This window comes from Corythoichthys intestinalis, chromosome 12 (assembly GCF_030265065.1).
Source record: "Corythoichthys intestinalis isolate RoL2023-P3 chromosome 12, ASM3026506v1, whole genome shotgun sequence".
NCBI classification, from domain to species: Eukaryota; Metazoa; Chordata; class Actinopteri; order Syngnathiformes; family Syngnathidae; genus Corythoichthys; species Corythoichthys intestinalis.
Genome location: NC_080406.1, coordinates 1,887,506 through 1,905,940, shown reverse-complemented (window position 1 = coordinate 1,905,940; position 18,435 = coordinate 1,887,506). Strand labels below are relative to the sequence as shown.

Genomic DNA, 18,435 nt, shown 5'->3' with positions numbered 1-18,435 from the left:
GAGTCAGGAAATCATTCTACAATATTCTACAAAACAGTAACGAGAAAAACAAGCTATTTTCGTCCTTTTGCTGTGAATTGGAATGAGTTTATCTCTATTAGACGTCCAATCCAAGCACATATTGTAGCGTCTACAAGGACAACGCCAACTTGGTGATGATAATCCACACTCACCAGGAAAAGCAGTTTTGTATTTTCCGCACTATAAGGCCCATCAGAATATAAGGCGCACCTTCTAACCAGAGGGGCTGAGAACAAAAAGTAGAATTTGCCATTTGGCAAAATGGATTTTGCCATGTGGCTTTTTTTTTTCGCCATGTGGCAAAATGTATTTTGAAATGTGGCATTTTATTTTTTATTTTTTGGTATGTGGCAAAATGGATGCGCTTTAAGTGTATTGTCAAAAATCACAACCACACGTTTTTCTGCTATTCAAAATAATGGAAAATTTGGATGTACAGAGCCGTCAATGGCATAGCCTGACTTGGGTGCCAGTTGAATGTCAATGCGTTGTAATTGTAAGTGTATGATCAGAAATCACGGCCAAACATGTTTTTTCTGCCATTTAATATGAATGGAAAATTTGGACGAACATAGCCGTCAATGGCATAGCCTTACATGGGTGCCAGTTGAATGTCAATGTGCTCCAATGGTAAGTGTACAGTCAACAATCACAGCCACTTGTTTTTCTGCAATTTAAAAAGAATTGAACATTTGGACGTGCATAGCCGTCAATGGCATGGACGTGCATGGCCTGCAAAAATGCCTGTAAAAAGGCAAGATCTATTTTGCCACATGGCAAAATCCATTTTGCAACATAGCAAAAAAAAAAAAGCCACACGGCAAATTCAATTTTGCCCCATGGAAAAGTCCATTTTGCCACATGGCAACAAAAAAAACACATGGCAAAATCCATTTTGCCACATGGCAAAAAAAATGCCACATGGCAAAAAAAAAAAAAAAGCCACATGACAAAAAAAAATGCCACATAGCAAAATCAATTTTGCAACGTGGCAAAATCCATTTTGCCACATGGCAAAGAAAAAAATGCCACATGACAAAAAAAATACCACAAAGCAAAATCAATTTTGCCACAAGGAAAATAAAATGCCACATGGCAAAATCAATTTGGCAACATGGCAAAATCCCAAAAATGCCACATGGCAAAGAAAAAAATGCCACATGACAAAAAAAAATACCACATAGCAAAATTAATTTTGCAACATGGCAAAATCCCAAAAATGCCACATGGCAAAATCCATTTTGCCACATGGCAAAAAAAATGTCACATGGCAAAATCAATTTTGCAACATGGTAAAAAAAAAAATGCCACATGGCAAAATCCTTTTTGCCACATGGCAAATACCACATTTGGTTCTCGCTGTCTCTCTATTTTAAACTGTTTTCATATATAGGGCGTACCACATTATAAGGCGCAGTAGTATTAGTGGTTGGGGTTGCTTTGTACATCCACTAGATGGTGCTGCGCTAAAGGAAATGTCATGCCATGATCAACCAATATTGATCCATATATGAGGCTGTATGTACAAAAAAAAATGTCTGGAGTTTAACACTGGAAAGTCTGCTTTTTGCCATGCTTAGAGTCTAGCCAAAGCTTCTATAAGCCTTCCATAGGTGACTACAAAGAGCGTCTAATAAAAGCCATTTTGCCAACTGGCTCTCTTCTATAGAAAAGCCAAGTTGCCTGCTTTAGTCAGGCCAATATTTTAAGAGGATGCTCGCGATTCTGAAGCTAATGCTAACGCTAATACTACAAGTTGCATTTCGCGTCTGATGATCACTCAGCACAGACCATTAAAGGGCTAACGCTGCATTGCATATTCTCTCTTGCCACGATAAAAAAATAAAATAAAATCTTACTGTGTTTCCAAACAAGCAAGTTGGGGTGCAGCCTAGCTTGACAAATATCCTAAACTCCTGTTAGGAGAGTGAGGGAGCGGCGACCCTAACACTTCTCCAATGCGAGCTTACGTACTCCACGTACAATATGAAAATGTCACGCATTGTGAACATGACGGAAATGATGTCACATTTTCGTCTCATCAGACGAGAACTGGCATTCGTCTCTGATGTTTTCGTTACCGTCACGTTATGGTCATGGTGCGAGACATCTGGTTCCATTTTTACTGGAGTCTACTTATTTGGCGAAAAATAAGCCGGTCCGCGAACGAAAATAAGTTTGACACCCCTGTCACCACTACTGTGTGGTGACTGATAGATAGCAAAAGAATCAGTAACAAAGTTGGAAAAGATGGATTGGATCACGTTGGCTCATCTTCATCCAAAATAAATAAATACATTTGGTGTCTTTTTCTTTTGTGCATCAGACTCCAAAAGACCCTACCGGCTGGGAGATCCTTCATTGCTATGGATACCAAGCAGATCCCCCAAATATTGCAGCAGATCTTCACATCCACCCTGCTGTCCACTGTCTGACGGTGATGCTGACTGATGTCTCACAAATGTTAACTCTTTTATTTTTTTGTTTTTTCGCGAGTCTTCGGATCACCGAGCTTCTCGGAAAGGAGCGAGGAATGCCCCACCTGAGTGAGGACGTTTTTTTAAAAGCGTCCGCGTCAGCCCTCCGACGGCACCGAGCGTCGTCTCAGTTCTCCATGGAATCTGGGATCTTATTTCATGGTCAGACCTCCCACTCTTTTCCCACAAGTGACTCGATGCAGAGTGTGTGGACATTAATTTTTACACAAGTGGTGGATATTTCGAAGGCCTTTTACTTGGGGGAAAAAAGTGTAATATTAACATCTTCAGAAATTAACCCTTTCAAGGACAGTGCTCAATGGACAATGGACAGCTATTCAAAAGATCTTTAACCCCCTTTATGGGGAAAGTGGCTATTTTTTTGTCATTTACAAGGGTAGCAATTATTATTATATGATCAAACTTTTTTTTTTTTAATATATGGTGGAAAACACAGACAAGACTGAAAAAGCAGTTTCTGCTCTTGCACCCCTCTTTAAAATAAACTGCTGTATTTTAAGCCAAAAGAACTGTTGTGTTTGATAGAACAATATGTCTATATGCTGCCATAGCAGATTCATGGCGCATTAAGCCCCCGAACTATTTTTAATTTGCCTGTTTTACCCCGGACCCCCCGTTTACAGATGTTGCACAACCGTTTTAGTTTGAACCTAGCCATAAAAAGAAGGTAAGTAATTATATTTATTATTTAAAATGTCTGTCATTTTTAGCTTAGAATCATTAATTGGTGTCCAATATTCAGTTTGGGAAAAAAATGACTTAAATTATCCACTGGCATATTTTAAACTTTTAAACAAATTACGTCACAATGAAAAATTTGGCTTCTGTAAAAAGTCACGGATATCTACCTCATAACTAGCGCTTAATTGTATTTTTTTTTTGTTACTGTTGCATTTTTTCTGATATGTTAGATGATAAATAATCGATCCAAACAAACAAACAAAAAAAAAACGTTTAAAAGGGTAACTATCTGAAAAAGAAAATCTCAACCACTCCTTGTCTGCGATTTCTGCATCGTGACCCTTGTTATATCACCATGTTTCACCCATAAAATAAAAAAAAAAAAAAATAAGACTGTGGCCATTCACAGATGTGTCTTGACACTCGGTGAAACATGCTACATGGAGTTTTTGGGTCGAAACAAGGTAAGTACGCAATAATATCTCGTTACAATTAAAGATGCACCGATGCTGATACTAGTATCGGCAGGGGGGCGCCGATCCGGCCCGAAATGGTGGTATCGGCGAGTACCAACAAAGACGTCGCCGATACCATTTCCCGTTCCATTATTATAACATTTGACCGTAACCTTTTTTTCCTCCTGGCACTCACTACACTCTGTCTCTGTGTTGTGTGATGACACGTGAACACCAAGCAGCTATCGCTATTGGCCTGCTCAAGACCAATGAGAGCGGGCCAATGGCCACTCCTGACCAATGACAAGGCCGCTTTTTCATATGGAGGAAAAACAAACCAGGAGAATTGGCGGCGGTCGGGAAATATTTCAAAATAGAAATCCCATCAATTAAAATTAATGGCTGCATGCAAGATGCGGCCTGAAAGTTTCGAGTTGTGGAGTTAAATCAGCCAGTTTCAATACCTCGAACCTGATAAAACATTTGAAGATGAAACGTGAACGAACACAACGAGTTTGAGCCTGCAAGAGCAGGACTGCTATCCAGAGGAAGGGCGCTGGACCGGAGCAACAATCTCTGGTCAGTTCACTACGTCTACTTTACTTTTATTGTCTTTTACTGAAAGAAATGCCGCAGTAATTTGGGAACTGTTTCCAAAGTAGGGTTGCCACCTTTCGGAAATAGAAATAAGGGGCTCCGCCCTCCCGAAGAAAAGGAGGCTAATAGAGAGATGGGATGCTGTGGTCAATTATTATTACTTATAATTGTTAGCGTCCGCAAATGCGGAAACAAGGTTGGACCTCAAAGCGGACAACAAGCGGGGGTCACGTACAAGGGTTTAATTATTGCAAATAAAAAAATAACACGCGATCGCGGGATAGAAGAAATAACAAAAGGAGTCCGTGACAGCAGGTCGACGGAGCTCAATACTACAAACTCGAAGGTTTACTAAGACGATAGGCAGCGAGCCAAAAAGCCAAAATAAAAACACTCAAATACCTGCACAGGGTAGAGGTTACAAACGAGAGCGGCACACTAACAGAAAAAACCCAATGCAGGGGCGTAACAAGCAAATGTAGCGAGACTAATAGTGCGAGATGTCAAATGGCGATCAGCAAGGCAAATATCTTGACAGCCTTCTCTGAGATCACCCGTGCTTAAATGCTGCGTTGATGAGCCTGCATTGGATTCCGGTGCGACGTCAGGAACGCCCCCACTACCAGCCCAGCAACAAAACACAATCTAACCAGCAGCAGAATGTGACAATAATTTCATGAAAGTTGCATTGTTTGGCCTTTGAGAGGTTTAAAAAGTTTATTCAGTTCAATTATTATGAATTTATTTTTACTTTCTTACTGTTGGGCTAGTATTATACATGTTTGATTAATTTCACAAATGTAGCACTATTTTGGCCTTTGAGAGCCAAAGGTTTATTCAACTATTGTCTACTAGGGACTATTCACTTCTTACTAGTCTTTTTCCTATTTTGCAAAGGTAAGCAACAGCCTGACAAAGCCTTGATGGCAATGATTTCACATCCAATTATGTAGCTCTTTGGGGGGAGGGGGGGGATATATACTGCACAGTCAGGTATCGGTATCGGGGCTAAAAAATGGAAAAATGGTATCGGTGCAACACTAGTTACAATCGTGGCGTCTTTAATTTTGCTCTCGTGTGCTCTCGCCTCCAGTTAGGGTTTTGCTGTTTAATTTTTTTTTTTTTTTTTAAATGCCCTCCTGTTCAAAATTTTTCTTCCTCCAGAAAATAGAGATTTTAAGCTTTCCAATGATGTATCACACATGCATATCGGACAATTTTGAAATTTGGCCAAATTGGGGGTCTCAGAGCGGAGTTTAAAGTCAGCTTAGTGTTTTCCACCATATACATTATTTTTTGGATGAAAAGTCGCACCTGAGTATAAGTCGCATCAGCCAGAGAATGCACAAAGACAAGGGAAAAAATGTGCACTAAAGGGTTAAACCATTTTTTCTCGTACATTTAAGATGGTTAATTTTGATAACTGTATTTGAATATCTCAATAAATTAGGATGTCACTTAAAAGTTCATGTTTTAGTAGTCGAAAGTCAACACTAATTTAACTGCGCACTATAATCATCAATATGATGAATGAAATAGTTAACTTTCTGTCTTGGAGCTATATAATAAATGACTGAAATGGTCAAAATACAGAAGAAGGTCGAGTTTTGACGCAAGCGTGAGCACTTATAGCACACAAATGAGTTTTCAACTTGACGTTAAAGTGGTTTATCAGCTGTTTCCCTTTTAAAAGTCCAGAGCAGAACACAAACGCCTACTACCAAGAAACAATGGCAGTTCATGGAAACCTGTCCACGCATGGTCGCTTTTTCTGTGTAATCACTCACCTTCTCAAGCGGCTGTTTCTGAGAATGTCCCACAATGCACCGCTGTTCTGTGCCGTGACCTCTGTCCAGATGGTAATTACACAGTGTTCCACTTTCAAGCTCCTGCGCCATGTCATTTTATTGACACACTGTGTAACTCTTATTTAGGGAAAAGTCACCTGCCGTATAATAAGTAAGTGAAACCCCTGCCAAAGGAGACTTAAAGAGAGATTGAAACCAATTTTTACCAAACAATTTAAGTTAGGTGTGTGCCCAATCACTGATGAGTGGTTTAAAGCTGCCCTGCCCACTATAAAACACACACCTGGTAAGAATTGTCTTGATTAGAAGCGTTGTTTGATGTGCATCATGGCTCAGTCAAAAGTGTCTAAAGACCTGCAATCAAGGATTGTCGATTTGTATAAAGCTGGGAAAAGATACAAAACCATCTCTAAAAGTCTGGATGTTCATCAATCGGCAGTCAGAGATGTTTTCTACAAATGGAGAGAGTTTGGCACCGTTGCTTCTCTCCTGAAGAGTGGCCGTCCACCAAAGATGACGCCAAGAGTTCAGCGCAGAATACTCAGAGAGCTAAAAAGAACACCAGAGTGTCTGCTAAAGACTTACAGAAATCACGGGCAAAGTGCAATATCTCTGTGCACACAACAACTATATGTTAAACTATGCCCAAGAATGGTGTTCATGGGAAGACTCCACGGAGGAAGCCACTGCTGTCTGAAAAAAAAAAAAAACATCTAACAAAATGTTTTGTGGACTGATTAAACCAAAGTTGAATTGTTTGGGAGTAACACGCAACATCATGTGTGGAGGAAAAATGGAACAGCTCATCAACATCAACACCTCATCCCCACTGTGAAGCATAGTGGAGGGAGCATCATTGATTTTGGGGCTGTTTTGCTAACTCAGGGCCTGGACAACTTGCAATCATTAATGGAAGAATGAATTCAAAAGTTTTGCAGGAAAACCTGTGGCCGTCTGTCAGACGGTTGAAACTAAAAGGAGGATGGATGCTGCAACAAGACAATGATCCAAAACGCACTTTCTGGAGTGACCAAGTCCAGACTTGAACCCCACTGAGATGCTGTGGCATGACCTAAAGACAGCGATTCATGCCAGGCATCCCAGGAATTAGACTGAACTACAGCAGTTTTGTAGAGAAGAGTGGGCCAAGATTAGTCCTGATCGATATGCCTACTAATCTGCAGCTACAGGAAGCGTCTGGTTGAAGGTATTGCTGCCAAAGGGGGTACATAATATTAAATGTGATGGTTCAGCTACTTATTTTTCCAACTTTTATTATTGTTTGCATACTATCCTCATTAAAATATGAAAACCTAGAAATGTTTGGGTGGTTTTAAAGCAGACTCTGTTTTTTCATATGTATGATTTTGACAAAGATCAGATCACATCTGATGGTGATGTTATGCAGAAATGTCAGAAATTCCAAAAGTTTCAGATACTTTTTCATACCACTGTAAAGCAATCGCAACCCTACGCGTTGTCTGTCCGTGCGGTAAAACGTGAAAGGGAAACGCAACTGAAAAGAAAATGCTGCTGCTTAGACCACAGAATTAGAAAATGTGGCTCACTTCAGACAGCAAGCAGACAACAATAACATAGGGATTGCGTAAAAGGGTTTATTGAACACACAAAAAAACACGCAGTCGCGAAAATGAAGACCCAAATAGGGTCCGTGACAGTAGGTCGGGAACAATTAAAAAAAAAAGGGTTAGGGTTAGGTAAGGGATTAGGTAGGGGTTAGGGAAACCCGCGGTGAGAGGCAGACAAACAGCAAAAAAAAAAACAAGGCAATGATGCAACTAGCAATGAAGGGATATACAATCTGTCAAATGGCAGCAAGTTAATATCTTGGCAAGCCGCCTAGGATCGGTTTAAAGACACTGCTGATGAGCTGGAATTGGATGCAGGTACGACGTTGGGAACTCATCCCGCAGCTCTGTAACAAAACAATCTGACCAGCAGCAGAATGTGACAAAATTATGCCAGTCGTCATACGTGCGTCACTTGCTAGCTAGCACAGCTATTCTCCCAGTCCAGCCCAACCGCATCATCAGCCTCAGCGTGCATTGCGCATATAAAACATGGCGCCCTCCGTTGGTCAAATCTACACCTTGACATGCTCACCATTTCTCAAGACCTGTCATGCATTTCCGTGGTATCAGATAAAATCACGTGACTCGGACTTACATGCAAAAATATGTGACCGGGACATGCCTAATATACGCAGACCGTCTTCACCACACGTCAGATTGATTGATGGCTCTGATTGACGGCCGATGTCATGGCAATCTCAGGCTGCAAAGGTTCAAGGGTTACGAGAATGGGAGACACACGTTGTTACTTTTAGCCGAGCAGGGTGATTGATAGCCGGCTGTCAGTGCGCTGGAGTTCACACTGCAGGAATGTTATGAAGTGGTCACAAGATTTCTCAACCATATGTGTGGGGTGTCAAGGAGGGAAACGAGTGCAAGGAACAAGACTGTGCGATTGTGCGAAATAGAGGTGTTTTTTTTGTTTGCTTACAACCATATCACATTTGTTTGCCAAATGTCCGTTCACAGTATATAATCTACAGTACAATGTACCCAATGTTATCACATAGGACTTTCTGGTTTGCATGAACATTTACATGTACACAACGTGTAAACATTACAAACTCAGTTGTAAAATATATTTTTTAATGATCACATTTAACACAGGCTTGATTTATAACACGCAGACAAGAAAATGACAACTCCATATCTCCAATTCAGTGTAATTTTGGCTTGTGGTGCATTTTTTTTTTTTGCAGCTGCTCTCCTATTTTGAATATGCATGGGCACATTGTGAGAAATGCAAGTAGAATCCGGGGCGGAGGAGGACACCCAAGACTTTTAGGCCTCTATTTCAATTCATCTGAGTCATGTGAATTTAGATATAGCATCCAAAATGGCAAAATTTAAATAAGAAGCCCTGCCGGGAAATTGAACCTGGCACGCCAGATTGATTGTTTCACTCTTCTAAGAGCCGACAGATTCTCAGAAGCACTTTTTTTTAATCCTATGCTGTTCAGCTGCTTTGACACAAATGATGGGAATCTGAGTGTCTTATGGTCTGAACAGTTTTAATGTATCACATGGGAGTATGATCTACTCCCGTTGTGATTATTCATTGTGTTTGGTTTATTAGAAGAAAGCAGTGAGCAGGATGGGGTTATGGCGGGACAGAAAGGAAAGAAGAACAAACAACAAAAAGAAATACATTCAAAGCCTACACTAACTATGAGCATAGGAGTGCTATCATTAGCTAATTGTGTTTCCAGTGGACTCCAATCACTTGTACGTGTGGATATGTTGACATCCTGTTCTTTGCTGCCTGTTCGCTAATCCTGGCTCTGACATTCTCTCTATTTGTGTGTGTCTATTTGCACCCAGTCATGCGTGAATCCCATCAGACATGTGATAGTCCTGCAGACAAATGGAAATGCTGCACGGGCTCCTCGGCGTTCTCCTGCCTCCGCCTTACCCTCTCTTCTCTAACTGGGTATCTGCCCTGTGCTCCGCCGCGGATCGCTGGCTGGGCGGAGGTGTATCGGCTGGATGTCGCCTGCTACGGCGGGGGACCCTACCCTGCCCTGGGCTTGGTGTGCCGCTGGGGGCCAAGTGGCGTGGCGTGCCGGCTGGGGGGCTGCGGCGGCGGCTCGTGGCCTGGGTGGACGGACGAGGTTGGGGACGGGCGTGGGGTTGGTGGTGCGTCCCCTCTTGCCATCCCTGAAGGCTGGTAGATGGGTTCGCGGGTGGCCCTGGGGACCACCCTGGATTCCAGGGGGTGGGACGAGGGCTCCTTTGCTGGGCAGCAGGAGGAGGGATGGGCTGCGCTGCCGCCCCCCCACCCCTCCCGGCACCCCCCTTCCTCCCCGGGCTGCCTGGGTGAGGGCCGTGGCCCTGTGTCGGCGCCCACGTGGCGTCTCCGCTCGTCTGAGTGGCTGTTGCGTGCCCGGTGGGACTCACGTGTGGCTGGATGTGATTGGGCGCGCTCGGGCGGGGGGTCAGGTGCAGGGATTGGCGATGGGGCAGCGTAGGGTCGGTCGCCAACGGGCTTACACTCACAAGGGATTCACACGATTATTGGGTTATAAATCACAGAGATGATTTGTGTACACTCTACCCCTTTCTATCACTTAGCTTATAGACTCCCCCACCTCCTTCCTCCTCTTTTCACTGGTCAGCAGGCCTCCCACATGGTGTCAACCGGAAATACATTTAGCTGACGATAGCACCAACATATTAGTAGTTAGTGTAGTTAGGCGTTCAATGTATTTCTTGTTGTTTGTGCTCCTGTTCGCTGCTTTGTTATAATAAACGAGGCATGTTGAATGATCACAATGGGAGTATGTCAGACTCTCAATGTGAAACATTAAAACTGTTCAGACTATCCGGGCACTTAGACTTACATTCTCCATGTCAAACAGGTGAACAGGACAGGCTTAAAAATAAATAAATAAATAAATAAAAAAATTTAAAAAATAAAAAAAGGAAATGCTGCACAGGGGCAGCCCAGGGCCCTCCCCAGCCAATCGGGGGGGGGAGGGGGGTCCAGCGAAGCCCGTCCCTCCTGCTGTAGTTGCAGCAAGGGGGGGCTGCCGGCATCCTCCCGGGCCCCAAGGTGGTCCCCCGGAACATTCGCGCACACATTAACCGGCCTTCAGGGAAGGGATGTGGGGACGTGCCACCACTCTTAGAATTTAAACTAGCTTGCTCGCTTGTTAGGCAAATTAGGCTAATTCAATCTACTAAATTTACATATTGATCGGACTAGATGGGCGTTTCAACACCAACTGTTTTATGTCGTGTTTTTAAATTTTTTTTATCTGTGTCAAAATCTCGCAAATAGAATACGACGTAACACAGGGACTACCTGTATGCATAATTAGGACGGTCTTATGATAGCCTCATGAACCCACTAAAGTGTGGCCAAAGTTTTCCATGTTTTTTTTGTTTTATTCATGATTTTTTTGTTTGTTTGGGCGCTTTTTCCCCTGTAGTATTTCTGTAGCTTTTGTGTTTGTTGAAGTTTTTGACTGATCATCAGTTTTTAGTTTTGTGTGTTTTCCATTTTTCTGGCAGTTTTTTTGCAGGGTCTATTTTTTGTTTTGTAAATTTTATGGTGTTTTACTTTTTTTTTTTGGTATACAGTACATAATGGCAGTTTTCGAGATTTTTCGGGGTTTGCGGATGACACATGCTACACAAAGTTTTTTGATTGAAACAAGGTAAGTACGCGATAATATCTCGTTAAAGTCATGGCGTCTGGAATTCTGCTCTCGTGTGCTTTCACCTCCAGATAGGGTTTTGCTGTTTAATTTTTAAAATATTTTTTATTAAATGACCTCCTGTTCAAAATTTGTCTTCCCCTCGAAAATTGAGATTTTAAGCTTTCTAATGATGTACCACACATGCATTTTCACAATTTTGAAATTTGGCCAAATTGGGCATCTCAGAGCAGAACTTCAGGTCACCTGAGTGTTTTCCGCCATATATTATTATTTATTTTGATAAATGGTTTTTAAGCACTTCAAGTGTAATAATTATGATAAGTTTTAAACACATTGCTGCTCCACTGAATGCTTCTTTTTAGACAAGAATAATGTAGAAAAATGGTTATTTTTAATAAATGCTTCATTGAATAAGTCCACTTAAATCCGCTCACGCTGCTCACTTACACAATGAGTTGCCACAGCAAATGTTTAACAAGCTAAACAATGATTGACACATGCGACGTCCTGTAGTTCCGGCTTCCAAACGTCTCTGTCAAGATCAAACCTAAACGCCTGTCAATCATTAACTTTAACAAGCAACTCCAGTGCATTGCCTGACCAAGAAAAGCTGCAGGAGGGAGAGGGAGGCTACGTGATCGTATCGGGACGGCTCTATAAAATGCAATATTTATTTATTTTTTAATTGGAAAAAAAGATCTGCGATGGACTGAGGGCGCGAAGTAGCGAGGGATCACTGTAAAAAGTTTACCTTGGCAAAAGTTGTGTACAGTGGTACCTCTACATACGATCGCTTCGACACACGAACTTTTCGACATCCGACGTAAAATTTGACTCGCCATTTGTTTCTACATCCGACGACATGCTCGAAATACGACGACAATGGCAGCACCGCAGACGAATGCACGGCAGATTTTCTTGTGTGACAAATCAACACTGGTTTCAGAAAAGGTTGGTACTGGTGGTGAAACAAGGAAAAAGTCGACGCTTACCTTCTAAATGAAGATGCAAATGACAGAAAAATATGAGCGTAGGGTGGGCATCCGTGAAATGGCTCAACAATACATCTCCACGGTCCTCCTCCGACCATCGTTCGCCAGTCTTTATAAGTTAAGCTGACAATTCTTATTGTGGTAACATCTCCACATCTTCGCCACGTATTTATCATTTATTTCACAACTTATTCAAAACAAAAACACCTTCTGTCTGCCGCAATTGACGGTGTTCTCAAGAAAACATTCAAAGTGAAAGTGAAACTCAAGCTCACCGGTCTGTCTCTGGCACGTCAGCCCCGCGGTGCGTTCAGGGTCAGCAAAAAACGTCTGCCACATTAGAACCCGATTCGTTACATTAATAAAGGAATTATTATTATTATTATTATTCCGATTTTGATTCATAATTTATTTGTTTTGCTATGTGTAATTGCCATTTGTAATAGTACCAGCAGTATTTTTTAAGGATTTAGTGAAGGTTTTTGGGCTGTGGAACGAATTAATGGAATTATAATGTATTCCTATGGGAAAATCCTGCTCGACATACGACCATTTCGACTTACAAACAAGGTCCTGGAACGGATTAACTTCGTATGTAGAGGTACCACTGTATATTCTATTTTTACGTCTTAAAAGTTCTTTGCACATTAAACTTTATCGCTAACTGCACCCATCTGCTGTGAATGCCATGGCTACAGGACAAAAACTGGCTCCTTCCGGCCACACGGTGACGTCTTGGTCTGAATGACGAACGCTTCGCATGATGCATTTAGCAGATTCCTCCTCCGCATTCTGAATTTTCTCCCGCAAATGCAAGACTACCGCCAAACTAGTCAACTTTATGTCCATTTCTCAGACCGCAGATCCCATAGATAGTTGAACATCATTCCCCGAAAGGCAGACAATGAAGAATGATTTACGGTTCCCTTTCTCCCATCACACAAGCACAAACAAGGGCGGACGTCTGAAAATGAACTCCTCGCCTTGAGGCGAGAGTCACTAATGACCATAATGATGACGAATGAGGAGAAGGCTCTCTGGACGTTTACGAGTTTTTCCAACACAGCTTGACAGCATTCCCGCCAAAACCTCTCATAGCAACAGTATTGTGTTTGGGAGCCCTTTTCATTTTTCTTGTAGTCACACTTTAGTCATTTCAAAATGGGTTTGTCTTTGTCTAGTTTTCGTCGACGAATGCTGTAATTTTTTTACTCGCTACTTTTTCCCTCGTTTTGAATCCTGCGGCTTATATTCAGTGTTGGTAATAACGGCGTTAGACTATAACGGCGTTACTAACGGCGTTATTTTTTTCAGTAATTATTAATGTAATTAATTACTTTTCTCATCTTGGCAACGCCGTTACCGTTACTGAGGCGGGAAAGGCGTTCGTTACTATGCGTTACTAAGTTGGTTAAATAAAAAAAGTCTGAGAGATGGACTCACGGAGACGAGAGAGCAGAGCAGGAGTGGGGAAGACGCCGTTGCAAACGCGATGCTAGGTGGCTCCAATAATACCTGACTGTAGCCATAGCCTACAAACTACGCCCACATGATACGGTAGATATCACATATTATAGAACTAGATGCAAATGACAGACACGGCTGCATTGGCAACATGTTTTAAGGACTACATGCGTTAGTAAACAACCGCCATCTTAAAGCAGTAGACCTCTCAGGAAGGCTCCGATCAGGGGTCGCGTTAACCGAATATTTTCCGTCGTTGACCGTTTTTTTAAAACGGTGACGGAAAAAACTGAAGTCCATCCGTCATTTTGACAGGTTGCAATTCACACCCCAGACCACAGGATGGTGAGTGAGCATATTAATAAGCTATTGTCTCTCTTGATGCATGACGTCGCTGGCCTTACTCGGAAAAATGTCCGAACTAGCATTCAGGTGTAGCAAACACGGAAATGTTAGGAAGCTTTGGAGAGCATTGTCTAAGGCTACGTTCATTCTACAGGTCTTAATGCACGAATCCAATTTTTTTGTGTTTTTCCGACTCGAGTCAGGCATTAATTTGACGGTCTGAACGGGACAAGTCACATAGAAGTGGACCATTTCAAATTCGATCTGGGTAATTTTTTTATGTGGTCCAAATCCGATCTGGGCCACATTTTTCCAGACTGTCGCGGCGGTCTGTACCGTCCAGTGTCCCAAATCCGATTTCAGTTGTGCGTTACAAGCGCCTATCTTGCAGTGAACACGGCTTTTGGGGAAGGGCCGGGCTTGACAACAGTCATAAAAAAATTAAAATGGGTTGAGGATAAGCATGAGAATGATCGGTTTTCTCTCTGCTCTATGTGAGCTATATTTCAACATTTCCTACACGGCCGAGAGTCGGGAGAGGGGTCTGGCTGCAGCCCGTTTTGGAGAGTCAGTGCAAACTGCCCGTATGTGTGTGTGACATGCACGGACAGTGCGTGGATGCTATCGATCCATATAAACTGTGAATATAAGCCTAAACGGGGATTATTTATGTCTGTTATATGTGTCCTCCTTTTGAAAAGCAAAATATGATATCCCTGGAATGACGGATGACTTGTCATTTGTTTTGATGCTTCTGCGCACCGGCGCGTGTCGGACTGCGAATTAGAGCGCATGCGTAATACTTGAATGGTCTCAATGGACAAAAGCAGTCTGAACGGGCACGCCAAAAAACGGATATGACAAAAAAATCGGATTTGTGCATTAAGACCTGTAGTATGATCGTAGCCTAATTGAATGAGCAGGGACAAACAGCTTGGAGTCAGAAGTACGTGCGCTATTCTCAAACCTGAACGCACCATGAGTCTTGGATGACAAGTCAACAGAGCAGAGAGTAGACACAACATGGCTGGTAGTTTCTTCAATATATTCAGAGTTGAGTAAGTAACGCACCACTTTTGACCAACACTGCTATTGAATATGTCATTATTATCATTTTAAAAATTTAAGTGAGGGGTAAAAATAGATTATGACCGGATTTTTATGACCCTGTCAGTCAAAATGACAAACAACGAATAAGTCTAGCGCAACCTCTGGCTCTGATGTAGAGATCCTTCCTAGCGAACCTAAGTAACTTTTTTTTTTTTTAATCTAAAATGCTCTTTTATCTAAAATCTTGACTTACATCTATCTTTAAATGATGAAACAATTTTAAAACTTACACATGTTGAAAGTAGACAGAAGGGAACTAATGCAGTAACGGGAGCAATTTTAACAACTTTAACGGTTGGTTCACAACTTTAAATGACTTCCACACATAGCAAAGGTTACTATCTAGTTATTGCAATACCCTTGTGTCTAGATAAGTGGAGGGTAAAGAATTGGGCTAGGGCCAATTGTCCCCCAAACCCTTCAAACTTCACATTGTGTGACCTGTTTTTTTCTGTTTGTTTTTGTTTTGTTTTTTGAGCAAAAAAAAACATGAAAATTATCACAAGTTACTTTGCCAAGAAACTAATTACTCTTACATTCAGGTAACTGAGTTACGAACGCAATTACTTTTTGGGAGAAGTAATTTGTAACTGTAATTAATTACTTTTTTAAAGTAAAATTAACAACAGCTGCGTCATAAGAGTGTCATAAGAACATCATAATTATGGCATGACACTATCATAGGCATTAATAAATGCATATAGCAGATGTCATTAAGTGTCATCTGGCAAATGACGTCACTACCTCCCTTTATGTCCAGCTTGGATCTTTTACATCCAGTCAAAAGTGAGATCATTTGCCAGATGACACAAAATGAGATTTATCATAGGCATTTATGAAAGCTCAAGGCAGCGTCATGTCATAATTATGATTGTCTTATGACAGTCTTGTGGCGCCACTGTCAAATAAAGTCTTACCAAATACCAAAATAATACCAATTAATGAAACAACTGGAACAGTAACTGAAGAAATAATTAGCACATATCATGAATTTTGATAGTTATGTACATCTGTAGCACTGCAATGCATGCTAAGAGGCATGTTGGACGACAACAGTGTTGACAGCAGGTGGCATCAGAGGTCGACTTTCTCCCTCAAGGGAGCAGTGATGGCCAGATGATGCTTCTTGAAGCTTTGCAGCCAATTGGTTCAAAGCTTCATGGTGGTTCTTATGGTGCCGCTGTCAAATAAAGTGTTACCGGTTAATATCGTGTGGTGAAAATATTCCATAAAACCGTGAGGACAGCTGCGGTTCATAGTAGTGACGAGATTTGTCGTTCACTTGAGTAAACGAATCCATTCCGGTTCGTTCAGTAAAAAGATTCGTTCAAACAAATCGTTCAACGAATCGTTCGCCCCCCTCATCTCCCTCCCCGCCCAAACGAATCGTTCGGTTACTGAACGGGAAGTGACGTTGCCGAACGAATCACCAAAGACCGCTTCGCAGTATAACTGAACGGGAAGTGACATTGCTTGGTCCCTCCCTCTCTTCCACATTGACCACTCGTCGTAGTTTCAGAAATGAGTGACAGGCGGTATCATTCTGCTTTCACAGACAGCCTCGTCTCCCTCCTGCTGCTGCAAAAGCGAGGGAGAACTTCCGCGTCCCCTGTCCTAGTTCTATGGGCTCAAAGTCATGGCTCGTGCTTGCATTTCGATTTAGGACACGGTTAAACATTTTCCTTTTGTGAGGGGAGTAGGGGGCGGGGGCGCACGGACTTTCTTTAGCAGGTTCTTGATCACACATACAATCACATATACAGCATGTTTGCTGTCACGAAAATAAAAATACATCGAAAGTTTCATTTCTGAATATGGAACGACCAACACATCATATTTACATCTCGCTCTGTTGTATTTTTGTTTTTTAGTATTAAGATGATCGTGTTGAATTTTTGCACTGGTATTAATAAATAAAATAATCCGGTCAGCTCCCCTGTCGTCCCCGCATCTCAGATCGTCAAATGCTGACGAGAAATAATTGTTTGCTCTTTACGATGTCGCCTTTCTACTCTCATTAGTCTGTTAAGAAAAATGTAGACATATTGCGACATCTCCCGTGTCCGCGTGCTTTGTTTTTGGGCGCTTGAGTAGCACATGATGGACGGATTGACATAATTTGTCAAACCAACCAACACCTGACACGGAAAAAAAAAAAAAAACACTCGGAAAAAAATTACATGTATATACAGTTTCATTGCAAATCAGTATTATGGTGATCATATTGTTTTTTTGCACTGGTATTAATAAATAAAATAATCCGGTCAGCTCCCCTGTCGTCCCCGCATCTCAGATCGTCAAATGCTGACGAGAAATAATTGTTAGCTCTTTACGATGTCGCCTTTCTACTCTCATTAGTCTGTTAAGAAAAATGTAGACATATTGCGACATCTCCCGTGTCTGCGTGCGTTGTTTTGGGCGCTTGAGTAGCACATGATGGACGGATTGACATAATTTGTCAAACCAACCAACACCCGACACGCTGACACGAAAAAAAATAATAAAACACTCGGGAAAAAATTGACATGTATATACAGTTTCATTGCAAATCAGTATCATGGTGATCATACTAAATATTTTTTTCTGTGCACATATGAGGTAAATATCGCTGCCATGAAGCCTCCATATAGTGACAGTTCTCTGCCCGCTTCACTGCCGTCACGCGACCGCAGCTCAGCTTTTGCTTGCCTCGTAGCTACCCGTGTTTTAAATTACTGTAAATTTGATAGTATGTCGTCATAGGCAGTCACGAGTTTGTTGAGAAAAGTACTACTCTAAACAATGCTCGCTAGATTTGTGTGGTGTTTTTGTCTGTTTGAGCAGCATTTGATAGGCTCCACGTTAACAAATATGTGACAAAGTCATTTCCTTTCATTTTCTGATTCGTTCACCGCATAGTCATTACTGGAAAATCAAGTTAGCAGCAAGCTAGGTCAGGAACCGGAGGACCGAGTCACTGAACGGGAAGTGACAAAACTCAGTCTTGCCCCCCTGCCTGCACGCTGGCTGCTTATTGGCCACACGTGGACGTGAGTGACAAACGCCCTGATTCTGTTTCCGCTCCCTCCCCTGCCCGCGATGAGGCTGGCGTCTGATTGGTCGTGTGCGATGTCAGAAGACGCTGCCGCTTGCTCAACGCCCTCCCACGCAGCGAACAAGCACCACCTTCATAGAACGAATCAGTGCAGATGATGATTAGTTCGGTCTCGT

At 42.1% G+C, this 18,435-nt stretch overlaps 1 protein-coding gene across 1 annotated transcript in view; it reads left to right on the top strand.

The window, feature by feature from the left end:
• Positions 1-7,572, top strand: part of vwa8 (von Willebrand factor A domain containing 8) — a 115,107-nt gene extending 107,535 nt beyond the window's left edge. Inside the window, exon 45 of the mRNA XM_057852472.1 lies at positions 2,348-7,572. Coding sequence (XP_057708455.1) covers positions 2,348-2,456 — 109 coding nt within the window. The 3' untranslated portion in view covers positions 2,457-7,572. The remainder of the gene's footprint in view (positions 1-2,347) is intronic.
• Positions 7,573-18,435: the final 10,863 nt, after the last annotated feature.